The 27,996-nt window shown below is 37.8% G+C and overlaps 1 protein-coding gene across 6 annotated transcripts in view; it reads left to right on the top strand.

Moving 5' to 3' along the window:
* LOC108714283 (microtubule-associated serine/threonine-protein kinase 2) overlaps window positions 1–27,996 on the top strand; it is a 143,508-nt gene that overhangs the window by 44,082 nt on the left and 71,430 nt on the right. For 2 of the 6 annotated variants that reach the window (XM_041590442.1, XM_018258372.2), the window contains exons 4-5: window positions 7,122–7,153; window positions 15,492–15,698. In XM_041590442.1, coding sequence (XP_041446376.1) covers window positions 7,122–7,153; window positions 15,492–15,698 — 239 coding nt within the window. Of the gene's footprint in view, window positions 1–7,121; window positions 7,154–13,752; window positions 14,048–15,491; window positions 15,699–21,942; window positions 22,348–27,996 lie in introns of those variants that run through there. The other 4 variants (XM_041590443.1, XM_018258373.2, XM_041590444.1 and 1 more) reach the window with 3 other exon arrangements.

Raw genomic sequence — 27,996 nt, forward strand, 5'->3', positions numbered from 1 at the left:
GTGATCAAGAGGAGAGGTGTTGGAGGTATTGTAGTAACAGGAGGGAGAAGCAGAGATTGGGAAAAAGAGGGAAAACAGTATATAAATAAGAGAGCAGAGAGAACTACTGCAAAAGAGGGAGTGTGGCATGGGGAAAGGAGGAGTGAGATACAGGGAAGGGATAGGGAACATATGAAAATGTGACTGTTTCTTTTGTCAAGCTTTTGTTTTGGATACTTTGCAGCTCTAATGATTTCATATTTAGAAGGCAGCTCACCACTAAATTATATCTGTATCTATGTTTTGCCATTAAAGCATGATTTAATTTGCTTCTGGTAAATTGGTTTACTGAGGATCTGTGGGTTTGTCTCAGCTCAGTCATATCATTTGAGCTTCTTGCAGATATTTATTAATATTATAAATGCAGAAGGCTGTTATAATGTCATTCGCTAAAAGGTTTTATAGCTTTCATTCTTGAAAATGAATAGCACAACCATGGTTCATTACTGGATGCAGGCATGACATCAGTGATTATTCATCATTGGTCTTCTTGTTCAAAGACACAGTTGTACAAACCCCAAATTGTAAATAGCTTCTTTAGTAGGTTTGCACTTAAAATATAGAACCAAATTGAAGCTCTTGGAATCTACAAGTCCTTAGTTTGCATAGAGGTTAAAGGACCAGTAACATCAATTTTTTTCTCTCAAAAATTCGTTAGTACACAACGAAAAAATAACACCAACACAAATTAAAATTTAAAATAACAAAGCCTTTATTAAGAAATAACTTACAGAAACTCCACTTCCTGTCCTCTGCAGAAACGGCGAAAGGGCGACCATTCTTCCTGCAGAGCTCGATTTGTCCTCCCTGGTTAGCTCCAACATTCTACTGACAGCGTGTGAAGCGAGGTGAAGCGAGTTGAAGCTGCGGATCAAGACCCTGCGGGACCGACACATGAAGCCCTTGCTGCTGTAGGAGTGCGGGAAACCAACTGGTGCAGGCAGCCTAAGATGCAGGCAGTTTCCTGGGAGCAAGCGGTTCTCCCTCCACAGGCAGCTGAGGCTCGGTATCTCCACAGCTCAATGCGAGGCAAAGGACAGGGGAAGACTTACGGCCAGTCTGGAGCTGCCTCAGTGCAGCAGTGCAGCGAGACGCCATCCAATTTTAGATGTGCGGGTGGTTCTGCAAGAAATAATCGGCTGTCGCGGTTTGCTTGTCCTCTATTTAGCGCCGCTTCCCACTTGACGAAATTTGTCCCAGCAGTGTCGGACAGGAGGGAGGTGCGGGACTGAGCTGCATGTGCCCTCCTCAACTGAGTCCGAATCACTCACTACTCATCAATGAGAGCCGCGCTCCTCCGGCCCTAAGGGTTATGCCTGCTGCAACACGTGACTGGATAGTAGCGCTCCTCCATGCCCGGCTCTCCCTGACTCTGGACTGAAGAGCTGAAGCCGGATAGAACTGCAAGTCCTGTGCGGGGTCCTCTTTTGGCTCCTTCTGCCCGGCTCCCTCTTGGCAGGTGAGTACATACGGACACACAGGCTAATAATGACCAGTGGGCTAAATAGAGGACAAGCAAACCGCGACAGCCGATTATTTCTTGCAGAACCACTCGCACATCTAAAATTGGATGGCGTCTCGCTGCACTGCTGCACTGAGGCAGCTCCAGACTGGCCGTAAGTCTTCCCCTGTCCTTTGCCTCGCACTGAGCTGTGGAGATACCGAGCCTCAGCTGCCTGTGGAGGGAGAACCGCTTGCTCCCAGGAAACTGCCTGCATCTTAGGCTGCCTGCACCAGTTGGTTTCCCGCACTCCTACAGCAGCAAGGGCTTCATGTGTTGGTCCCGCAGGGTCTTGATCCGCAGCTTCAACTCGCTTCACCTCGCTTCACACGCTGTCAGTAGAATATTGGAGCTAACCAGGGAGGACAAATCGAGCGCTGCAGGAAGGATAGTCGCCCTTTCGCCGTTTCTGCAGAGGACAGGAAGTGGAGTTTCTGTAAGTTATTTCTTAAGAAAGGCTTTGTTATTTTAAATTTTAATTTGTGTTGGTGTTATTTTTTCGTTGTGTACTAACGAATTTTTGAGAAAAAAAAATTGATGTTACTGGTCCTTTAAGTGATAACCCTTTGATGCAGGGAAGCAACTCTCAAAAGATCGAAAACAAAGAGGTTTAAACTGTCCGTTTCAACTGTAAGGATTGTAATCAGGAAATGGAAAGCCACAGGCACAGTTGCCAGGTCTGGCAGGCCAAGAAAAACACAGGAGTGGCATATGCGGTGGATTGTGAGTGGTTAAAGACAACCCAAAGATCACCTCCAAAGACTTGCAAGAACATCTTGCTACAGATGCTGTATCTGTACATCATTCTACAATTCAGCGCAATTTGCACAAAGAACATCTGTATGGCAGGCTGATGAGAGAGAGAGAGAAGCCCTTTCTGCACTCACTCAAACACAAACAGAGTCGCTTGTTGTATGCAAAAGCTCATTTAGACAAGCCACAGTCATTTCTGAATAAAGTGCTTTGGACTGATGAGACAAAAATTTAATTATTTGTTCATAACAAAAAGCTCTTTGCATGGAGGAAGATGAACACCGCATTCCAAGAAAAACACATGCTTACCTACTGTCAAATTTGGTGGAGGTTCCATCATGCTGTGGGGCTGTGTGGCAAGTTTAGGGACTGGGGCCCTTGTTAAAGTCGACGGTCAGATGAATTCAACTCAATATCAACAAATTCTTCAGGATAATGTTCAAGCATCAGTCACAAAGTGGCCTAAACACACTACTACACTACTACAAAGGCATTTATGCAGAGGGAGAAGTACAATATTCTGGAATGGCCGTCACAGTCCCCCGACTTGAGTATCATGGAAAATCTATGGGATGATTTGGAACAGGCTGTTTCCATAAGGCATGTTATATATTTAAAAGAAGTTGCTACTTTGAAAGCTCAGCCAATGATAAACAAAACTCCAAAGAATTAAGAGGGGTTCCTAAACTTTTTAATATGACTGTATGGTCGCCAATTCCCAGAACCATCTGTATATAGTATATAAATATTGGGCTTTTATGTTAATGGCTAAACAATCCTAATTTCATTAAAAATAAATGTTTTTTTTAAGCACTTGTAGCAAGGTGTTTCATGTTATAGAAAATCCCTTTTTTAGGACAACCCCAGTTCCCACATTGTGGATAACAAATGCCATACCAGTTCACCATTTCAGGCCCACACATTGTGTATCTTAATATGATTGCAAGGGTGGAAATTTAAGAAGCCTTTGAAATGTGAGAGTTGTGTGCCTGCATCAAATGATGAGATAGTAATGAGACCATAACAATTAGAGTTCATGTAGAAAGAAGTTCAGCTGTCCCAAGGTCCCCATTTCATAGTTGGAAAACAGTATTCAATAGAATGTCCAACCTTCTAAACTACAGCTGTTGAACAGCAACTGCCAGCATCCCCATCACTGCCTTCACTTTTGGATGCTTTTGGTTGTGTTTTGGCAACAGCTAACAGGCTTCAGGTTGGGCATCCCTGATGGTATATTGTAATGATATCTGTGTAACCGAGAATATAATGTCCTTTGTACTTCAACAATGTTTCCCAAAAGCTCCTAATAATGTTGTCATCTCAGGACAAGCACTCTCTCTGTTCTAATTTGAAATTAGCGATGGAAATAGACACGTATTTATAGGATTATGTAAGTGACCTTGAAGCTATGTGTCTTTCCAAGTGAGTGTTAATCTGAGGATTAATATCCATTTATTGACAACTTAAATGCATAGAGTAATTCAGGTATGAGCAGTTATGGAACACAGAACAATGACTGGTCCATCCATATTTTTGAAAGCATAAGTATGGGATTGCCAGGCTGATTCAATAAGGTAAGAAACACTTTGCCGTAGGAAATATTTAATTGTATATGCCCTCTTATTTTTTAACCTTAGTATACAATCTTTCTCTGTCTCTTACTGTACTGGGTAGTGCCAGTGTAAAACCAATTGCTGAATACAAATCGTCGTACTAAGGCTAGCGATATTAAACCTCAATTATATGTTCTTGCTATGTGTGTAATTTTTTTGCAGTTTGGCTTAAATATGCCATTTGTTCTCTGTGTATTTTTATGAAATTTAGGCATTTAAAATTCGAAGCGCATGCATATTTTGCCCTGGGTCATTCTGTAAATAAGGAATTACGTTTAGTTAGTATCTCATGTGCCCAACAACTGATTGCTTATTGCTGAATATTGGAGAGATGTTGGAAATACTGGTCTAAAATGGGCTATATTATTAATACTGCACTGCATAAGCTTGTCACTAATAGAGAACTAAGCACTGCATTACAAAGAAAACTGACTCCAGTGTTTGTACCTTTTGAGTATTTGAAACTTGAGCTGCTTTAACATAGTGATCACTGATGAAGGGCCAAGAGGTCCCAAAATGTTTGATCTGTTGAATAATGTCAAGAACACGATGGGTTAAAACTTGGGATCACCCCGTTTGTTGCATAAAAAGGTATCGGCTTTTTATTTATTATTGGATCAACACAGTTCCTGCAGTTTACTTTTTAACAGATTTTTACACCAGTTATTTTAGTCCTTTGAAAAACATAAAATGGGTGCTAGGTTAGCTAGGTCAGTTTTGTTGCAACTTCTGCGCTGGCAATAAGCCATGCAATGTCCAGACTAAGAATAGAAGTGCAATATCAGAGTTGGTGACTCAATCCATGTCCTGTAATCATATTGTGAATCTTCTTGTTCCAGTTGTGAATTGATAAGCATGACCCATGTCGTTAATAAAGGATAAAAACAAAACAAAACAAAGCACACTATATTGTATGTATTGTGTGTTGTATGATTTGTGAACATCAGGGCGAGACAGGTTCCAGGGCTGGGGACTTGTGGAAGAACAAGTTTATTTATTAAGAATTGCATCTCATCTAGCACCACCAAAACAAGTCTAAATAGCCTCTCCATTCTGCGCAAAGTCTTGAGGAAACAGAAATGTCTCTTTCGATGCGTTTTTGTATCGAGTCATTTTGATGTACTTTATGCAGCTGACATTTATTTTTGGGTTTGATAAGGGGTTATATTCACAAATAGCTACCAAATAAGACAGGATGTATGCGTGAGTGCGGCCACTGTGTGTAGTTGTGCACGAAAATAGCGTTTACAGTAACTTAAATTCACAATTTGCAAATATTTGCCAAAATTGTGGCGTAACTCTAACGCGCATAAATAGTTGCAATTTGTGATTATGCCATGTTTAGTCCCGCTGTAGTCCCGTTACATTTGCCTTTGTTTATCTTCCGGTGTAAGATCTAAAACCATTGTATGCCACAGCACTCTGCTGTCTAGTTTATATGCTGTGTAACCTGTGCCTTTTCTCCTATCAACTGGGCTGCCCCCATGGCTAGAGCATCTTGCTCATATAAACTATAGTAAACTTTCTGAAACAAACACAACATTTTTTTACCAGTGCAGCAATATGCTATTTTTAAATCATATGAAAGAATTCATATTTTTTGGCGTTACTGTTTAAAAGCCTGAAGGTTATGTAAGACAAGGTTTGTTATTTCTGTATGTCTAGCTCTGGTGCATTGGCTTAGAAGTACTATCTCTATAGCCACCAAATTCCAATTACTATGCAGCATATTCTGAACTAAATCGTTACTATTTGGAAGGGTCCTTTGCTTAAAGTTGTCAGGTTTCCTCCTTTTAATCAACTTTTATCAGCTGCCTAAACTAGATGGAAATATACTGCTTTTATAGCAATTACATTTACATATAACTTTAAAACCACTAACATTTATAATGTGTATAGTGGAAAGATGCTTAGAACTGTATTTTCATGATAAAAATGGTTTTTGGGTGGAAGACCCCATTAAGTGTTACAATGGCGCCACCTAGTGACAAATAAATAACTGGCTTTTGAGATATATATGTATATATATGTATGCAAAGCATGTATTACCACACCAACTTACTGTAAAGGACTTGCTACAAAATAACTTTATTAATTATGTTTTGGTCATATAATGTATTTAATCTTTAATTTAGCAAATTCTGTGCATTTAGATTGCATTTTGTGAAGGACTTTCTGTTGCTATCTTTGTATTTGAACATGTCTTATGTTTTTCTTTTTGCTATGTATAATTTACTGGAATGCCCTGGTTAATTATATGTTATTATGTGCAGTTAAACACTGCATTTATATATTTATATGCAAAATTGCTTCCACCTAATAATAAAAAGAGAATTTTAAATTTGGTTTCAGCTATCCCTCACATGTTTAAATTAGCATCCAATCAAACAAATTAAGGGTCCGGGCACACAGGCAGATTAAGGCAACAAGTCTCCTCTTCTTCGGGGCAACTAATCTCCCCGAACTGCCTCCCCTGCCTTCCCGCCAGCTAAAATGTAAATCGCTGGTGGGATGACACTCGGCACGATTCGTTTTTCGAAATCGCCCGAAGTTGCCTCACGGGGAATAGTCTTTTCTTTTTAAAATTGCCTCCTGCCATTGCTAGAACACTCGCACTGGGAGCTCCCTCCCAGTTTGAGGCGCCATGTTGTGCAGAGTGCTTACATTTAATGCGCTTCTGACGTCACGTGCATGTGTATAATGAACAAGTTGTGGCATTCACTCATTATGTGCATGTGTGTGCCCCAACATTGCTGCTCGTTCTGGGAGCTCCCTCTCAGTGTGGGTGTTCTTGCGCTGGCAGGGAGCAATTTAAAAAATGTATATGGTGTGTAATCACAGTATTCTTTTAGTGATCAAGTGTAAAATAATGGTTGTTGGGTTTCCTGTGTGATGTCTGCACTTAATCTTTTAATTTCATCAATATTATAATTTAATAATATCGTACCATTATAATTTTCTAATAAGTACTAGAAATTCCTTATTTAGAAACTTGCAGAAGAAATGTATTTTCTTTAACAGAAGAAATACAAAAATTATGAACAAACGTTTTCCAAAGTGCTACTGAATGCCTTGGTCTTGTTGTAAGACGAGCCTTGGTCTTATCGCTAACTTTCATTTTTTGTTAATAATTTGCTGCAAACATTTATTGCATTTTTATTATTTCTTCTTTTCGTGTTTCTAATTTTGCTTAATACATTTTTTTTTCTTTGTAGAAGGAGCTGAGCCTCCCAAGAAGAGGAAGTTTGTAAGTAATATACATCTTTTAAAATATGAATAGTGTTTTCTAAAAAAAAAAAAAATATATAGTTTGTTTTCTGCAGTATACTGATATGGTATTTGTTTAATTTAAGACTATGCTTACACAGAAGTGCTATATAAATAAAAATATACATATATAGATACACACATTGTTGTTTCAGCTTGGCTTAGATGGCCCTCCCTTCACACCTCTTTGCAACCATTTGTCTTGTTTGATCTTGTTGCTGTTTTGACAAAAGCCTGGTCTGAATATTCAGAAGCTTTTAAATCTCCTCCCAGATGTTTGTACTGTATTCCTTGATATTAGGCTCCACATTGGTTGCCCAGTGGTGTAGACTTTTGTCAATCCTCAATTTACATTAAAGCGGTTTTTGCAAGTCAAACAGCAACTAATGATCCCTATTATTTGGTTTCCTGGATACTTCAATTTTCAGTTTTTGCTTTTCTTAAATGTATATCTCATATTTGCTAGCTGTAATAGTTGTTTTAAACTTATTATTAAAGGGGAACTAAACCCCCAAACCAAAAAGCCCCTCTTAACTGCCTGCACAGTGCGGGGATGGAGGGGTGGGGAATGCAGGCAATGCCAGGCTGTTAAGGGGGGCTTTTTTGGTATGGGGGGGCTTAGTTCTCTTTTAATAGATACACAATGACCTAAACTGATGAAAACATTCATAGATGCATGAGCTAGACAGACATGTGGCTGGTGATACGTTTCATTAAAAATGTTTTTTAAAAAAGTGAGTTTCAGATGTACTAGCAATTTTGGCATGTTTACATTTTATAATGCTTTCCCCCTTTAATGTTTCTTGCTACAGACAATGGTTGCATTTTGATACAATGATCTGCATTTTAAAAACAATACTGCTAAATTATTTACAGTGGAAATGTTTGCAAAACGACTATAAATGTGCAAAAATTCACATAGGCCAATTATATAATTTAGCTTTTGGTTGTGAACATCCACAGCTACATTTGTTTTTGGTTTTTTTTTGCCAATAACACTTTTAATTGAGCATCTATCCCTTTTGTGTACAAAAAGGTGATTATTTGAAACTGCTTGGATCAGGAGAGGTCACATAAGGTTTTAGTAGGGAATGAGAGATGAGATTAATGGAAAAAAAAGACTTGTTCTGAAATAGTAATAGCAGGGAAGTTAGATGTTATTAGCCATAAACCTTTATTAGGATTACTGTTAATATTTTGGTTTACTGGTTAGTAGCAGAGCAGTGGTTATATTTGTTATATTTCTGCTGAGTAACTTCAGGGCAAGTGAGGAAATAATTTTTATGTTGCGTTTCTAAAAACGTGCATCCGAACATACATACATACAAAATAAAGCCCTATTGAAAAGAATGGAATACAAACTATAGCAGTACCCACAGGGTGCTTGTGAGCCAACATCCGCTATGCAATGCCAGTATTTGGATTTTTCAGCAGTAACGCCACTACGTGAAGGAACGCCATATAATTGAACAATTAAATATTCAGCATATTTTCAATATGATGGCCATAATGTCATGAGATGGATTGTGCACATGCGTATTGCAGTGTTGTATGCTGGAGTCGTAATTAGTATGGCTACATTTTGCCTGTAAATTGCTTTTCCGCTTGATTTTTTTTCACAAAAATTCTTCCAAGTAGAATTGTGGGGAACGAGGAAAAACAGAAATGCATGTTGGAAAAAGAAAACTACAGCTTAAAAATGCATATTTTTAAAAACGCAAAGTAAAAACACGACGTGTGAACTCGACCTCTGGGTACTTCACATCTAACCGTGTCTTGAGGGTGCTGACCATGAATGCTAGACTTCTCCCACTGGCAATAAAGAAAGCATTTCAGGGAGAGTTGTCTCCCAAGGTAGCGAAGATTTAAATGTGGACAACAAATCTTACTGTGTGTCTGTACCCTTCTTGTTGTGCCCGTTAATGTTACTCTTGTTGTCTTTTCTTTAGAAAGCAATTTACTTAATTTTTCTCATTTAATATCACAATTCCTTATACACTAAAACACTGAGGCTTATCTTAGATGGGCTATGTTGTTGGCATGATAAGGATAACATTCAAACCGTGCTTGCTCCAATCTGATCTGCATTACAAAGTGTGCGCCTTTGTTGGGAGATCGGCTTTAAGATGCAGTGCATAGTTCAGTGGAGCCCTATGGGTTTAAAGGAGAACTAAAAACTAAAATTGAATGTGGCCAAAAATGCCATATTTTATATAATGCACTTATTGCACCAGCCTAAAGTTTCAGCTTCTCAATAGCAGCAATGATTCAAACTTGTCACAGGGGGTCACCATCTTGGAAAGTGTCTGCGACACTCACATGCTCAATGGGCTCTGAGCAGCTGTTGAGAAGCTATGCTTAGGGGTCGTCACAAATTATCAAGCAGAAAATTAGATTGGCCTGTAATATAAGATGATGATACGAGGCTGATTATTCAATTATGATGCTAGTTGCACTGGTTTGTGTGCTTCCATGTAGTATTTACCTGTATTAATTACTGATCAGCCTTACATGTGTACTGTGTATTTTGAGTCGAACCCTAAGCTCTAAGTAACTGACCGCAACACAGGGCGGGCATGTGCAGTGAATCCGCAGAAAAGAAGATGGAGAGCTACAGGGGCATCTTTGGAGGCACAGCTCTTCACTGCTAAAGGGCTGTGGTTTCCTTGGGCTGGTACAGAAGCCCAAAATATAATGTATAACATTTCTAGCCTACTTCTTTAGTAATGCTTTAGTTCTCCTTTAATGCTTCAGGGCAACTAATGCGGAGGGGCAATATTTGTGGCTTACTGTGGTTTAAGCAAGAGTTTGAGCAGTGTGGACAAAAACCACAATCCTTTGTGTGTGTTTTTGCACTTTATACCTTGCCTCATGTTGTGAACAAGCCATTATTACTGATTGGGATAGAATGCTTTCCTGCTATCCAAGGTTATGTGTGCGGTTTCTTTTGTTCCCAAACTTAACATCAGATGCTGTGTTATAATAAATGGTAACCAGAACCTACAGCAAAGGACAGAGCTGCCTTTCGAGTGTGTGAAGATGAAGAGTATCCAAACATACTTTATGAGCCTTCCCAGAAACATAGTAGGCAATGCCACTTTCTTTTTTTGCTTCTGCATTCATAGGATGAGTTTCTGCAACTTTTCTGGCCGTTAATTCATGGTGGAGGAAGCTTGCATTGCAAAACCAATTCAGCAGCACTTTTATAAGCAAGGATTCAATAGAAATTGATACCCCCCCAGCAAACTGACTATGAACATTTGTTTCTAGGATTAAATGTAGTTAACCCATAGTGAGTGGGGTTAACCCGTTGTGAGTCTTTTTTAATCCATCTATAATTGGTTCTAAATATGTGTATGACAGGAGGTTTTGTGGCTCACTGGAAGTCACCCTTGGATATAAGCTGTAAATGCTTAAATTAATCATTTCCGTTCTGCCTTAGATGTAAGTAAATCTTACATCTAAAAATATATACAATGATGAGGCTGGGGTACACAAGCACTCACAGTTTAACTGTGCTCACTGTGGACTGTTTCTATACAGCTAACTTGACAACCTTGCTTGATGTGCTATTTATATGACCTACCATTTATATGTGCCCATAACACTCTTAGCATCCCAGTGCGTGGAGGACAATATACAGAAGAAGAACGTGATATAATATGATTGTTTCTACTTCTGGCAAAGATACCATGATAGTCCTGTGCCATCACTATGCCGTCACTGCACCACTCACCCACCCTCCCAATAAACAGTGTAACAGTAGCAGTGGCATAACTAGGGGTCCACAAGCCAAGGTGCGAAACCAGCGGCTGCCCCCCTTCCCCCAAGCAATACCTAAGGGGCCCCCCTGTAATGCACTAAATTGAATCTCCAGTAGTTACACCACTGAACAACAGTGCAAAATGCCAGTTTAGGTCAGCCGTTGGTTAGAAATAGTGCAGGCAAATCATTGAAATAGATAAGAGGCAGTTCGAGTGGGGAAGTGTAGCATATAGTAGGACGATGCAACCTCTTCTGAAGTAGACTTTATTGTTGAGTTGTTAATAATGCAGGGTAAATCATCCTCTGTCACATGCTACATTCTCTTTTCTACAGCTGTTCCACAAAATGATTATAAATAACTCATTTGGTTTGGAGTCATCAAAGCTTAAGCTTCCCCACTGGTGTTACACATATACGTAGGTATTAATTAAGCCCAAATTACTGTCACGTTTGTCTATATTTATCTGTACAAGCTCAGTGTTAGCAGGCTTTATTGTACTTGCTTAATTCCAGGTTGATTGTACTTAATTGTGCCAGTTCCTGAAACCACAGTATGCATTAACAAGTCATTATAAAACAGCTATTATTTGGACTGGGGCCATCTTTGCTTTAAAGGAAAGATTACAATATCTATCTAATCTGTCTGTCTGTCTGTCTGTCTGTCTGTCTGTCTGTCTGTCTGTCTGTCTGTCTGTCTGTCTAGATAAATGTAGGGCCAGTGCACACAAATCACAGGTATATGCCTAGGTGCTGGAATACTCAATCTTAGTATAGAACAGCAAAAAAAACGCACTCATAGGACTTTAAATGCAAAGCAAAAAGTGTTTAATATATATATATTCAAACCAAAAAAACATATTTTATGGTGTGTATACATAAAATATAATTCTTTGTAACTTTGTTTTTTTCCATGTAAGGGATCCTTACATACCATACCTTGTATCTCCAGATATCTTAAGTCTGCTAAAAAAAACAAAAAACATTTATGGATTGCATTGCTTCCAGTAAGAACACATTTTATCTATGTTGGGCTCAAGTACAAGGTACTGTTTTATTACTCCATAAAAAAGGGAAATCAATTAGAAAAATTTGAAGGAAAAAAATATATAAATAGCCTCTATTATTTATATATATATATATATATATATATATATATATATATATATATATATATATATATATATATATATTATAAAGATGGAAAAAAATTCACCCTTAACAAAAATTAAAGTATATCCAAAATTTACAGTAAAACCAATTTCCCCCAAACTATCCAGGCACATAATGTTTTTTTTTTATTATATTGTTGCTTAATTGAGGGAGTTTAAAATTCAATATTCCTAAAATGGTCCCTTGGGCACTTTGGAACTTAATGTTTTTTTAAATGACAACTATACCTCCAGAATGAATAATACTAAAGCAACAGTTTATATCATATTAAGTGGCCTGGTAAAGAATATTACCCAACCGTATTATAGATATCTGCAAATATTGCCTTTTTACATATTTTATCTTGAGACACCATTTTGTGATGGTCTATGTGCTCCCCCGGAGATCACCTGGCCAGACATAATGCAGCTCTGACGTTAACAGGAAGAAGTATGGGTGTAAAAGACAGAACTTTTACCATTTATTGGCTCATGTGACCTCTTTTGTTTTTTGTGCTTGGAGAGTCATATGGTCCTGGGGCCATCCTTTGTTATTAAAATGGCAATTTTCTATTTAGGATTTTCCAATGGCACATACAACTAAAAAAGTATATTTTTATGAATATCGTTTATTTAGATTTTACATATGAGCTGTTTCATGCCATATACTGTTGTAGAGACCTACATTATTCGAAGGTATAGTTTTCCTTTTTGAGAGAGACTTTAAAAGATCACAACAACAGGAAAGCTATCTATTGGGGTAAGGACTGCTCCAACAATCCGATGCTGTCCTTAACCAGACAGAATTTTCAATCCTGCTCCATCAATATATGGCCAATTTGCATCCAGATATCAGTCACACTGGCCAGTTGGAGGTCCATATACATGGGCAAATAAGCTGCTGACTGAAGGGGATAACTTTGCTGCCATTTCAAAGGCTGAATTGAGCTGATCTAATGACTGTGGGAAACTCAACTTGATATGGAATAAATGACAAGTTTTATATACATTTTCTTGTGTATTCTTTGCATGTACATTTTTTTGGCATTACAACTATTATTGGCAACAATTTCTTCTTGCACACAACCGCTACAGAAAATGATTCTTGCCAAGCAGAAATTCACTATAGATTTCTCAGTTAGCTGTTTATTCCGCTATAAAGGGAAAATAAAATTGTACAACATTTTGAGGCCAAATCATACATACAAGTTAAGAAGAATTTGTAAAGAGTACATATTTGTTTTTCTGCCTCAGTTACCTTTTGGAGCTCTGAAATAATTCCCAAACTCTACACCTCAAAACTAATCCAGTCAGAAAGGGCTTTCCTAAAATGGAATGCTCCCTTGGTGTAAGAGGAACAGCTGCTCCCTGCTCTCTTCATGACTTTCTCTGGTGTCAGCCAGCGCACTGCCTTGTGCTCCTATCACACACACAGTTTTTGAGTTACAATGTCAAATTTTTGCATGAGTCTTTTCATTGTGCCAGCTCTTTGACCTCCACCCCCTCCTCCCAAACAGGACCCTGGCTTGCTCTCTCATTTGCTGAAACTGTTGCTACTCTGATATCTGAAGCCTAAGAAAAGATTCTGTTCAGTGTCGCTGATTTGTTGTCACCCATATCAGGCGTACATTGCTATTTATATGTCTGCTGAGTGTTTTCAGGTGGAGTCAGTGCACTGTGTTGCAAAGAGTGGAAGTCCTCTTGGATACCATTGCCATTATTGCAACTAAATAAATCCTACTTTGTGAGTAAGATGTGCTGGCTACGCAGTTCAGATCATCCCTGTATCTCTGTGACTACGCTGGAATAATGTGTGTGCATGGCACTTTTTTTCTGGCCAGTTAAGCCGGATTGCTGCCAGGGGCACACACTTCTCTGCTGCTGCTGTTCTCTTTTACTTTAACAGCAACTATGATGAAAAGAAGAAGAGAAAGATTTGGAGCTCCGAACTTGCGCCTCCAGTAAGCACAAACTAGTTGGGGTACTGGGCATTTGTAATCTTGGCTAAGGCTAACAAATGGCAAAGATCTGAAAATTAATGAATTTTTGCCTTTTTTTGGGATTTGTTTTTTAATATTATTACAATTTTGCACAACATATTACTCAGTGCTGTACAGAATAGCGGATGTTAATAACAAAACACTGTTACATGAGATGTAAATTAATGAGGACCCTACCCCTGTATGTAATAGAGTTTCAGTACTGATAAGTAAGTTATAGAGGGCATTGTCCAGTCACAAAATGTACATTTTCACCAATCACAATTGCCTCTCGCTGACAAACTTAGAAGACCATATATATTAACTTTTAATATGTTGTAGACTGTAAGTATCTAAGGTCTTTCTTTGATTTCTTTTTTTTTTCTTTCTTTACTTACCGTTCAGTCAGCCGACACTAAACCATGTGTTGCCAACACTAAAAAAACACAAACTTTAAATTGTCACTTAAAACTCTCCCTGAGTTTTGACAAACAAGTCTTATTTTCCCACTTCCATGTTTCCCAGTAGCAGTAATTGAAGCCTAGTCACCATCATGTCAGCAGCACCATGTATCAATGTAACAGCTACTCTGGTATTTCTACAAGTTGTGGCGTATATGTCAAACAGTTTATAGACCAAGTAATTAATATAGTTCTGGTATGCAGGGTCAGTTGAAGATCCATAGATATTAATTATAGGCCATAGACTTACAAGCTGATGTTTTTCTTTTTTAAACCACAATATGTTTTTAAACATTGCATTTACATTTAAATGTGCAAATTCAGATTTTCGTTTCTTACTGGGACAGATTTTTTGGCAGAGTATTCTGTGATTGCCTGAATTGAAAAATGACAGATTTGGTTTGCTTGTATAAATTTTAATAATAAGGACGGGTTTACTTTACACCAATGTCTTTTTTGAAAAGGACACACCAAATAGATGGCTATATCCCTATGATCAAGCCAGTTGGATCTGATTGATTTAATGAGTCTGTGTATTGATCACAGTGACCTTATTAAGGCCCTTTTATGCTGGGCTCTTTTATCTCCTTCTTTGTGACTGTATTCTAATTCTGGTTGGTCTGACAAAACAGCATGGCAACACAGTTGTGGCACTGAAGTCCTTGGTTTGTTTGACAAGTGAATATGTATAAGTTGTGCCTGTGTCTGTGTATATTCCTCTGTGTACTCCAGAGGAGTAGGCAAAAACCTACTGTCAGGTTAAACTGACCCTTGTGTGAATGTAATGTGACATGTAGCTTATACATTCCTCTGAGGCAGGGACTGTTGGAAATAATGAAAATTTGTGGCCACTATGTACTTTGTGAAGCACTGAAAACTTGTGGATATTAGGCACACAAAAGGTAGTAATAATATGATGACACTACTTTCTGAGTGATTATATTCATTTTTTTAATTCTTGTCAGAATCTTCTCCCCTTTGCACGCTCACTGCCGAGGAAACGATGTGCATCAGCGGATGCTCTCGCCTTCATCTGCTCCAAACCTCCAGCACTTAAAAATCCCATTAAGTGCCGACTGCACACTCGATACATCTCCACTTGCTTTTTTCTGCAGTCCTCAAGCACAGAGTAATCCAGGTAGTCCTTGCTACAGTGCGCCATTGCAGTGGAGGTAAGCTGGAACTGCATGAGGTGTCTTGAAAATCTTGGGATGAGTGTGCTTCACTAATACTTGAAAACAAACTAACAAACTAGAAAAATGCAAATCGGCATTGGTTTTACATCTACATTTCTTTTTTGGTACAACTCTGGACAATTTATTAACCTGCCAACTAATCCGAGAAGCTCATTAGATTGTTGGCATGTGAGATTGAGAGATGGGAGTGGTGTTGACAGAACTTCCCCAGCAACACATAGGAACACTAATACTAAACGTTATAACGCATGGGTTGTATTCTGCATATTTCAGCTGCCTGGAAAGTGCCTGGAACCAACTCTGCCGCCTACAGTGCTGGTGATTTTCAGCCAAAAATAGTTTAGGTGCACCTCTGAGCAAAACTTGTTGTCTCTGCTACTTTTATGCAATGTATCTATTACTTAACTGTTTTGGCCAACTCCACATCCTATTACATCAGACTATGCCCCAGTTGGTTTCTGGATTAGAGACCCTTCTTTGCAGGATGGTTGTTGAATACAGAGTACTTGAGAAACATGAAAAGGGTTTAGCGCAATTGCTGTTTAAATACATATTGAATATTTTTGTCATATAGTTTTTAGTTTTACTCAAAGCTGTAAGTGGTAGGACTTAGACAGACTAGGTAAGAAGGAAATTATTATATATTTACCTCATAATATTTAAATACTAAAAAAGTTATCCCTATTAAAATGAACCTATTACAAGAATGGTGTTTGTGTTTGGGAATATATGAACCACTGTAATCTGATATCACCTGCACATATTTTTAAAATATCAACCCCAATATGTAATAAAATTGTCCAGGAGCAGTAACCCATGGCAACCAATAAGATGTTTGCTTTTAAACAGGTGACCATTAAATGCTTCCTTCTTCTGCTATGGGTTATTGTTCCTGGGCAAACTTAATGTATTTTATTGCATAACCCCCCCCCCCCCCCAAGTCATAGGATTGTGCCCTATTGGGCAATATAGACTGTTGTGCTAAAAGATAAAAAAATACTTTCAGGAACAATTAATGTAGTTTCCAGTTTGCATGTTTAAAAAATACTTTCAGGAACAATTAATGTAGTTTCCAGTTTGCATGTTTAAAAAATACTTTCAGGAACAATTAATGTAGTTTCCAGTTTGCGTGTTTATTATGCAGGTCTGTTTTGAGTGATCTGGATTTTGGTGCAATGTAATAAGTGGAATAAAAAGTTGCAATATTAAAGATACTAGACGACTTTATAGCATGAGACAAAATACAGGGTTACTATAATTAGCTCTTAATTTAAAATTGAACAAGGTGCTGGCCCAGTTGCAATTTGGTCCTAGGAAGGATTTTTATTGCCATCTGAGGCAAATTCAAGAGGCTTTAGATGTTTTAGATTCTCTGGATAAATAAGCAGTTAGGTTTAATTTAGATAAAAAGGTTGAACTTAATGGACCTGTGTCTCTTTCCACCACAATTACTATGGTGCGTTTCTGAGTTCACAAGCTGTAATATGAACAGAGGGAAAACTGTTGGTGTTGTGCATATAATTCCATTAACAGATTTTTATACATAAATCAAACATACCATAAACAGCATTGCATTACAGAATGTAATGTACTGTATAGTGCAGATGTGACTGCAGGAGACTTTTGCATTCAACTTTATGTAATGAATGTTTATGTGCTTTGCATTTGTCTCATCACTTTGAACCAATAATCTTGCCATGTTTGCAAAGTGTTTTTGTATGAGTTACTTTATTCTGATGTATCTACGGAGTGCTACATGGATGTAACAGGGTCAGGCATTTAAAAAGTGAAGGATTAAACTGCAGCTTATTCTTGTATGGGTCCCTCACAACAATGCACCGAACTAATACTCAAAAATCGTCCACAAATCAGTTAGTGCAGGTATAAAACTCCCAAAGGGCCAACACTGGAATTTGCCGTAGTTGTGAGGGTAGCCCAATCAGGCAAAGGTCTTCCTGTTTAACAATCTAATGAAAGTGTAAGTGTATGGTTTGTTTTAGACTTTCTTCTGTCTAAATATGATTTTCTTTACACAGCTGCAGAGGAAACCTTATTCAAACGTGCTCATTAGTGACTTTGGTGTTATCTTTAAAAGCCCAGTAACACCAGGAAATGAAAATGCCCTTACACACAAAGCCCAGTTAGCCTGCACTTTTATACATTTGCTGCCATTTGAAGAATTCGTGATATTTTTATTTAGAAATTCCTGTAGTTTAAGACTTTTAAGAGCATGTCTGAAATGGTATTAGTCCACACAATATGGTTTGCTATTTATTGTTATCAGATTTCTCCTAGATGTGATGTAATGTTACATTGAAAACTAAATGTACATGCAGTGGTGCCCAGTGTTGTATCAGCTAATTTGGTCATCTCTGTGATTGTAAATCGTCTCTCATGAGGGCAGCAAATGTCTGAAAATAAGTTGATTGGAATTGCTTCCTTAAAGCGATACTGACACATTCCTATAAAAATCATAGGAACGTGTCACTATCAAGTAAATGCTGCACCTGGAATAGTTCACCTCAAAACCGCCGACCCACTGACACTACTAACGGATCTTCCGCATTTCTTCAGTGACGCTGAGACTGTTGATAAAATGTAAGACAAGGCAGCTGATTAACAGACCTGTCTTTGTTGGGGAACAAAGACCGTTGCAACATTGTTTAAAAAGTAACAACCAGGAGTTTAGCAAATGCTGCTTTCAATAGCAATTCTTTTTACAAATAGCTTGAAAAGTATTGAACATTTTTAAAGGGGAACTCCGGTTTCCAAACCAAAATTTGATAAAGAGGCCCACATAACACAGAAACCCCTAATATACCCATCACAGTTACCTGTTTCTTCTATGAATAAATTAAATTTTCTATGCTGAAATCCAGCTATTTAACAGTTCTTTTCTTTCTGCATCATTTGAAATCCTGGCAGGGAAAGAGGGACTAAACACTGATGTTACAAATTGTAACAACTTTTCCACAACTTACAGACAGCATGCAAGAACTACATAACCCACAATACATTGCACTATGATGTTCCGTTCCTTATTGAAATCACGTGTGCAGGGAATTGTTGGGTTTGGAGGATGCAGGCTGAGGACAGCTGGCTGTTGATACAAAGTAACAGTAGTCAGCCAGCTCAGCAAAGTAGTCAGAAAGATCAGGGGGTCGGCTTAGGGAACTGTCAGAAACCATTAAAAATCATGTAAAGTCTACATGTTTTTTTAACTAATGTATATTGCAAAATTGCTTGAAATTATGTTTACTTTTCAAAAAGCTTCAGTTATATTTTTGTGGAGTTCCCCTTTAATAAATGTATAATGGAAAGTTACTCACAATTAAGTTTTCTTTTATTAGGCAAATTGTTATTTTGGGCTCAGGCTTATCTCAGGCTTTCAATTCATACTGCCAGCTATATGGTTGCTAGCAACCAGGTGGCAGTATGGAAGACAGAATGAGAGCTCAGTAGTAGAGGGTCCAAATAGAGATAAAAACAACTGAAATAATAAACCTTTTAATGCAAAGAAAAAACACAGAATATAATTATATTACAAATATATTGACCTATATCATATAAAAAGGAGGAATTAAAATAGGGAATTCCAAGCTCTGCAAATTGTGCAATCTTTATTATGTTTAGTCAGCAGTTACCTTTTACAGTAAAGCTCTTTCCACCAAGCTTATGGTATAATGTTACATTGATATTTTAGCTGGCTTTTTTTGACAGCTGCCAAATGACTTTCTGGAAGCTAGAGGGTTTGTCTATAACAAAAGCTATTTATGCAGCAAATACAACCTCTGTGGAATTGTTTTGACTCCAGTAGAATGTTGTAAACTCATGTAGGATCATAGAACTGGTGTTTGCATTGAGCATATGCAAATTAGGGTCAGGAAAGGAAAAAGTGGGAGAATTTTTTTTTACTTCCTTGTTTTGTTAGGAAAAGTCACGTGATTTCCCTCCGCCCCTAATTTGCATATGCAAATTACTATTTGATTCAGCCAAGCACAAGAATTTGCCCGAATTCTGCTGAAAATATAGTTTATTGGATTAACAGAAAATATGCAATATGTGTCATAACAAAATTAGACAGGTGCATAAATGTGGGCACCCCAACAGAGATATTACATCAATACTTAGTTGAGCCTCCGTTTGCAAATGTAACAGCCTCTAGACGCCTCCTATAGCCTTTGAGGAGTGTCTGGATTCTGGATGGCAGTATTTTTGATCATTCGTCCATACAAAACCTCTCCAGTTCAGTTAAATTTGATGGCAACATGATTCAAATCATCCCATAGACTTTTTATGCTATTCAAGTTGGGGGACTGTGACGGCCATTCCAGAATATTCCCTCTGCATAAATGCCTTTGTAGATTTCAAAGTGTGTTAAGGGTCATTGTTTTGTCGTAATATCCAACCTCTGCATAACTTCAACTTTGTGACTAATGCTTGAAGAATTTGTTGATATTGGGTTGAATTCATCCAACCCTCGACTTTAACAAGGGCCCCAGTCCCTGAACTCGCCACACAGCCCCACAGCATGATGGAATCTCCACCAAATTTGAAAGTAGGTAGCAGGTGTTTTTCTTGGAATGCGGTGTTATTCTTTAGCCATGCAAAGCTTGTTTTGTTATGACCAAATAACTCCATTGTCTCATCAGTCCAAAAGTACTTTGTTCCAAAATGACTGTGGCTTGTCTAAATGAGCTTTTGCATACAACAAGCAACTCTGTTTGTGGTGAGTGCAGAAAGGGCTTCTTTCTCAATACTCTGCCATACAGATGGTCTTTGTGCAAATTACACTGAATTGTAGAACGATGTACAGATACACCATCTGCAGCAAGATGTTCTTTCTGGTCTTTAGGGTTGATCTTTGGGTTGTCCGTAACCATTCTTACAATCCTCCGCATCCTTCCATTTCCTGATTACATTCCTTACAGTTGAAACTGACAGTTTAAACCTCTGAGATAGCTTTTTGTAGCCTTCCCCTAAACCATGATATTGAACAATCTGTTGCCACTCTTGAGAGGAGAGTCAAACAGAAGCATAATTTGCTATTTGCCACCTTAAATACCTTTTCTCATGATTTGACTCACCTGCCTATGAAGTTCAAGGTTTAACAAGCTAATCCAACCAGTTTGGTGTTGCCAGTAATCATTATTGAGCAGTTAAATGCATTCAAATTAGCAAAGTTATACTATTAACAAAATGTCTATTATTTATTCTGTACTGCTCTTCCAAAATCTAAGATTAAAGTTGAATGTTCCCGTCGCTGGTGTTTCACTCTGGCCAATCAGTAATTCAGGTGCAGGTTCTGAGCTGTTACAATTTTGCAACATTTAGTTGATACATTTCTCAGCAGCATCTCTGGAGTATTAGCAACTATTGTGTCAATTCTAACAGCAGTAATGAAACCCAGGGATTCTGCTCAGCAGGGTCAAAGATAAGAAATATATCAACTAAGGTCAGAGACACGTGGAGATTCGGGGAGATTCAGTGCCCAGCGACAAATCGCCTCTTCAGTGACTAATCTACCCGAACTGGATTTAGAACCTAAATCGCGTGCGGGATGGCACTCGGATCGCTTCGTTTTCCGAAGTCGTGCGAAGTTGCCTCACGAGGAAACTTCGGGTGACTTTGGAAAACGAAGTGCTTTGAGTGCCATCCTGCTGTCGATTTAGATTCTAGCCGGTGGGAAGACATTACGGGGAGATTAGTCGCTGAAGAAGAGGCGATTTGTCGCCGGGCGACTAATCTCCTCGTATCTCCATGTGTGTCTTTGCCCTAAATGTATCAATTTAGAACAGTTTACAGGGTCGGCAACCCCCCCCCCCCAGAGCTGCTTTAGACGGTGAAAAATGACACTTTACATTTCAAATATTAGAAAAACTGTGGCACATAGAAAATAAAAGGTAGAACTTGTTGTTTGGAGGTGAACAACCTGTTTAAACAATTTTACTGTGCCTTTGGCAATAAGCATAGATTGTAAGGTATACTAACAGGTACTATTTTTTTCCTTCAAAGATTTTATATACAACTACAAGTAATATATTCTCATCATGATAATGATACCAAGTGTTTGCAAATGTTCCATCCTTTCCTGTGTTTTTCAAAATAGTGTTGAAGAGATTAGACAATGTTCACTGTCCTTAAATAACACTTAAGTCTTATCTCTTTCAAACTGATCGTGAGCCAGTCTTCAGTTGTGTCACACCTTCACTCGTCGGTAAAATTAAAGTATGAAAGCCGGTAGAGTTGGAGATTTAGCGAAACAATTAGTAGACTATATAGTATGAATGGGCTTGTAATTATTTATCACCCCACTGGAGTATGGAGGAGGGATGAACAGAGGGGAGTGGTAGCTGAAATCGATACAAAGCAGAAGCTGGGGGAACAGCCGGAGCACTCCTTTCTGCTTCTCGTGTATTAATGGAAAAGCATGATAAGGTCTCCAGGGAATACATATTGTCTGCATCTCTTTCTGGATACGCTTTCTTGTTTTCCAAAGCTGCTGGCATCTTGGTGTAGGTGTGTGCCAGCCATGAATGCTCAGCTTTACAATGTCTGACTCCTTCTGGACTGTTTTGTCCAATTTCTCTCTCCCTGAAACAAACATGCTGCGAAGATCCAAAAGGTAAAACATATATGATATACACAAGATATTGTCTAATGGTGCAAAATTACTGCTTAGAAAATTATCTCTTTTGTGCTTTAGATTTTTTTTAAAAATGTTTTACACTTTTATCTAACATTGGAGTTGGTTAAATCTGTAAACTGCATCTTGTTCTTGTAATTATTTGTTTTTGGTTTATGTACAGCATACATCTTATTTTATGTTACTGGGAAATAACTAGATGAGGCATTAAACATGTAGTACAGTTCTGCACATGTTCACTACAGATTATTATAAGGTTTTTTTGTTCTTTTATATAACTTTTTTTATCCATGTATATATTTGTTTTTCTTTAAATATTTCACCTTGTTTAAGTATTAAACTCCTACCACAGACTAGGAATACATTTCTATATATAGAGGCTATGTGTACATTTAAGGGACTGTGTTTTAAGCTGTGACTAACCAATAAAGATTGAGTTCCTGCCAAATTATTAGCTGCACAACACCATCTCCAGGTAACTGCCAGGTTTAAAGAACACCGTGACCCAGCACTGCTTGAATATTCAACTTATAAATACAGTATACATATTTCTCTTATTTCTGTTACATGGTGATCAGTATCATTATAGATGGCTATTTTATATATCTGTATAGTTAGTACGGTTCATCTAGGACTGGCTTTTAAATCTCTTGTCTTGTCTTAAAGATTCAAAGCCTTCTAAATGGGCAGGAAAGTGGCAAAGAGGCTTTTTTTTTTAAATGACATGTTAGAAAAATTAACAGTCAGCCGTCATTAACTATTTTTAAAAAGGAAAGGTGTATTGATTGGAAGAGCTACACCATATCAGTTTACTTTATTGACTCTAAGGGCTTTAGCACACGGGGAGATTTAGTCACCTGCGGCAATGCACTTGCGGCGCTTTGATTTCCGAAGTTGCCTCACGAGGAAACTTCGGGCGACTTTGGAAATTAAAGCGCCGCAAGTGCATTGCCGCAGGCGATTTTTCATTTAAGCAGGTGGAAGGCAGTTCGGGGAGATTGTCGCCCGAAGAAGAGGTGATTAGTCGCCATTCAACGAAATCTCCCTGAATCTGCACGTGTGCTAAAGCCCTAAATAACCTGTATTGTACAATGTTTATCTCACCCAGCATGTTTATTGAGCAGTAATATGCTATCAATCTGTCTGTTTAGAAGTTAAGGCCATTGGAATGTAATTTTAAGTAACATTTTATGGGGACATTTTATTTTCTGACTGAAAAAAAATAAGACTGCCATAAAATGTAGGAATTATAGATCTACAAAGGGTTAACCTGAAAGACCTTAGAAATGAAGGATAACAAGCATGAAATATACTCATAATTATGTATGAGAAGGTTTTCAAAATGGGTGGAACAGTTAAGTACAGTTGGAACCTACTTAGGAAATGCCTTTGCACACAAATATAGCTCTTGTTCTAGTTAAACTCGCACAAACATGGGTATGATGGTCCTTGCTTAATTTATTTTATAGATATTTTCATGTATGTTATTGAAAGGGCAATGCAAGCATGGGAGTTTCTTTGAAGGTGATAAAAACGAACTTTTTTTGGGGGGTAGCTGTAATTAACCTGCATTACCGTGTCATGAAGTTTCCTCCTATTTCTGACCTTAGGAATTGCCCTTTGGAATTATTAGATTTTCATATTACTTATTTTGTTAAACATAATTTGCCCAGACCCCCTCTGTCTGAGTAAATGGTTACAGAGAGGATTGACTGAGTGGGAGCAAAGCTCTTCCAGGAGCTACACTTTTAAGCTTTTCTTATCTCACATTGGTCAGGCTTTCCACCCATCATGTACTTAAAGAATAGATTAAAAATAATCCCCATACCCAACATAATATTTGTCTTTTCAGGCACCCAGATGTTTATATCCTTGTGAGAAATCATCTTTCCAATTTCTGTTTAAAAGACTTATCAGCAGAACTATTCAAATATACAGTTTTTTTCCCCTTTCAGTAAAAACACTTCCTGACATATATGCTGGAAAAATCTGTGTACAGCCCTGCATGCTAACTGTAATCTTGTGGGCCTCTTATCATTATCTTATTTCAAGTAATGTCTGCTGTAATTGAACAGCAGAGCTATCAGCTTAAAGGAAATCCATCATGTCCCAGAAGTAAATGTGCATAAGATCTTATTCATACTTGTGGGTTTTTTTAGTCCCTGGCATTAGATTTAAAGGATTAAACATAGTTGCAATGTTACTACTTATAAATAGGACAGTTTAAGGAAGAAATTAGAGGCACTGTATTTGTGTAGTTTCTCAGCAAACCTAACTAATGTCAGTGGTGTAGAAATACAGATCCAACTGCAGAATTATTTGGTAAAAGAAAATTTCAGCATAAAATGATTGTATATAGCACTCATTTTGTGCAACCTTTATTCTGCACATAAAAAAAGTTTTTTTCTGATTATTTACTGTAAGTAGCATGTTGCATTTTTATTGATTTTTGGGATTTAGTTTTATATTGGTACGCTGGTACAGCTATGGGATCTCTTATCTGGAAGCTAGAAATAGGTAATAAGAGTTGTTAGCTGTTCTTCTTACTGCAAAAATAACAGTTTGTGAGAAGTAGCTGATTGGCGTATTCTGGTGCTGTTTGTCTGATGGCAAATCAATACCCTGATTATAACACTGTATGCACTGGACCCTTGATTGCTTTGCCTGTAATACAGCTTAGAAGAGACTGCTGAAAAATGTGGGAGATGAGACAGGTCTGAGAGTGAAAAAAAACCCAATTGTGATTGTTATAAAGCTAAAGCTTTTTGGGGTTTTGTTGTTGTTTTTTTAATATTTAGGTTGTGATGCCACAGATTGCCCAAAAAAGTAACTTGTGGGAAGAATTGAAATGGCCCTTGGCACCTACCTATACCGTGGCTGGGTATAATCCTGCATTATAGAAAATAGAGCGTTGATTGTCTAAATATATCTTAATATTGTCACATCAATTTCTTTAATAACATAGGGTACGTGAGAGAAACAGATCTTGGTTATTCTATTTCAGCATGACATTTTTCCTCCATCAACTGGCTTTGAATCCTGTGTTATTAATAATTAAGGCAGTCTTGTCATTTAGGCAAAGCAGCTGGTACAGCTGTGATCAGTTCAGTGAATTAGCTTTAATTAGGTTTCTGTTGACCTTAACAGCTTTGAAGTTTGACTGTGGATTTAAGAATAAGTTTGGTTGCATTAACGGTTTCTGGCCAAGACATGCTAATTATTTGCGCTAAAGAAAGATTACACAGTATGTAGCTTCTGGAAGCAGACACACGAAAGAGTAGTGCAGAATTTAAGGCATGGTGCCAGAAAGACATATTTTATTTGTAACACTCCAATGTCCCAAGCATTCAAAATAATAGATCCCATAATAGTAGTTATATTGGGGAGGTAGGGGTAGTATGGGAAGTTGCAGCTGAACTTCAGTTGGATGGTTTCAACACCCATTTATTTTCTGTTGGTGTAGCGCCTTGCCTGGAAACTGGCACTTATATGGCAATGTCACATATTGTAACCTGCAGCACTTAATACCTACGGCAAAAGGTTGTGGCAGTGAGAGCAATAGCGTGTCACTAAGGGGCAGATTTATTAAAGTTCGAAGTGAACGTTCGAAGTTAAAAACTTCAAATTTCAAAGTAATTTTCGGGTACTTCGACCATCGAATAGTCCAACTTTGATTCGAAGTTGAAAAAAACTTCGAAATTCGAAGGCCGTCTGTCTCTTTAAAATTTCAACCATTTGCCACCTAAAAGCTGCCGAGGTGCTGTTTTAGCCTATGGGGGACCTCCTAGAACCTGTATGGAGGCAATTGGGGGAGCTTGGGATATCGAAGGTTGAAGTTAAAAAAACTTTGAATCAAAGTAGATCGAAGATTTAGTTTGTGAACTAGAATATATATTTTATACAGATCGAATGATTGCCATGGAAGCCTGTAGTTTCAGGTGAGAATCCTGCCCATGTGCCAAGAAGAGTGCAACCCTCACAGACTAAAACGATAAGTGATTTGTGGCAGCTCTTGCCATTTAGTCTCTTTAGTGGTAGTCCTGAGAGCAATTGCAGAGACATGCACCATATGTGCTTTTGTCCTTAGTTAAATAATTCATCAAAGTGTACAGAAGGGACGTGTCAGTTAGTGTGACAGTCAACCTAAAGTGAATCGTTTATCTCAGATTTTATGCAAAATCAATTGGTCTCTTCAGTGCAGAATTTCTTGCCTTAAGAAGCTATATCTCCCATAACATTTTTAGAAAATTAATGGGTCGGTGCATAATTCTTTAAGCAGAGAGAGGAGATGAAATATACATGTTAGGTTGTTTATTTAAAAGAATTTATCAGTTTCATTACTTTAACGTATTTGGAATTTTTTTTCCAAAATACTACTACAGTTTATATTTATTTATTCATCTGTCACCTGTCTTTTTTGCGCTGTCACCCGTAGTTATATCTCCATGGGTATTATTAACATTTATTTTAAGAGCGCTAACATATTGCACAATGCTGTAAAATAAATGTAGCAGAGCAAGGGGTGCTGTCATTTCATACGATTTACAAATCCCCTGGATTCAGTTCCCAGTTGGTTGACATCTTTGTTTGTTCTCTCTGTCATTCCCCTGATTCCTAACCCGCACCTTTCTTCTTTTGCTATGATGTACTTGTTGGATCCACAAATCACCTTCCAGAGAAGTCAATAGAAAACTCATAGAAAAGCTAGAATGGGTGATTTCTCCTTTGGTAACATACACATGCTATGGCATGCAAAATGTATGTTAGTTGGCATGTCTCACTATTATCAAAATGGCATAAAGAATTAGGATAACATTACATTACGTTAGCCTTGTATCTTTACAATGAATAATCAATGTTTACATGCAGTGGGTGTAGGACAGTTCACATATACCCACCCATAAATACCAAAACATCTCATTTTATTTGCTGGTAGTCTCATAGATGCTATTTGATCTGACACCAGATATCAGCTTCTGTTCATATTTGTACTTAAGATGAGTGACTGTATATTTGTTATAAATAAATGGTCATGGTGAGTAGGGCATTAGGAAATAAGGTGATGTGTTGTTTATTATACAGCTCCTTCTTATTGCATATATTGAGATAGATTAAAGGGATGGTTTACCTTTAAGTTAACTTTTCATATGTTATGGAATGGCCAGTTCTAAGCAACTTTTCAGTTGGTCTTCATTTATTTCTAGGTTTTTTAATTATTTGCCTTTTTCTTTTCAGCTTCACAAGTTGGGGTCACTGACCCCATCTAAAAAGCAAATGCTCTGTAAAGCTACAAATTTTCTGCCACTTTTGTAAAAAACTCATATTTCTATTCAGTCCCTCTCCTAATCTAATGCCAGTCCCTTATTCAAATCAATGCATAGTTGCTAGGGTAATATGGATCCTAGCAACCTTCCTAAAACTACAAACTGGAGAGCTGCTGAATGCTTACATTGTGCACTGCTGTGACTGTTTTTCCTATTTTTGGTGTGAGATGTACATTATTAATAAATGGCGGGTAACATAGATTGGTGTTTGTATGAGTGTGGCCACTGTGTATGGGGTTTGTGCACGAATATAGTGCTGATGGTCATCTTGCAAATATAATTTTGCAAGTTTATGAAAACTGTT

Source organism: Xenopus laevis, chromosome 4L (genome assembly GCF_017654675.1).
Source record: "Xenopus laevis strain J_2021 chromosome 4L, Xenopus_laevis_v10.1, whole genome shotgun sequence".
In the NCBI taxonomy this organism is placed as follows: domain Eukaryota; kingdom Metazoa; phylum Chordata; class Amphibia; order Anura; family Pipidae; genus Xenopus; species Xenopus laevis.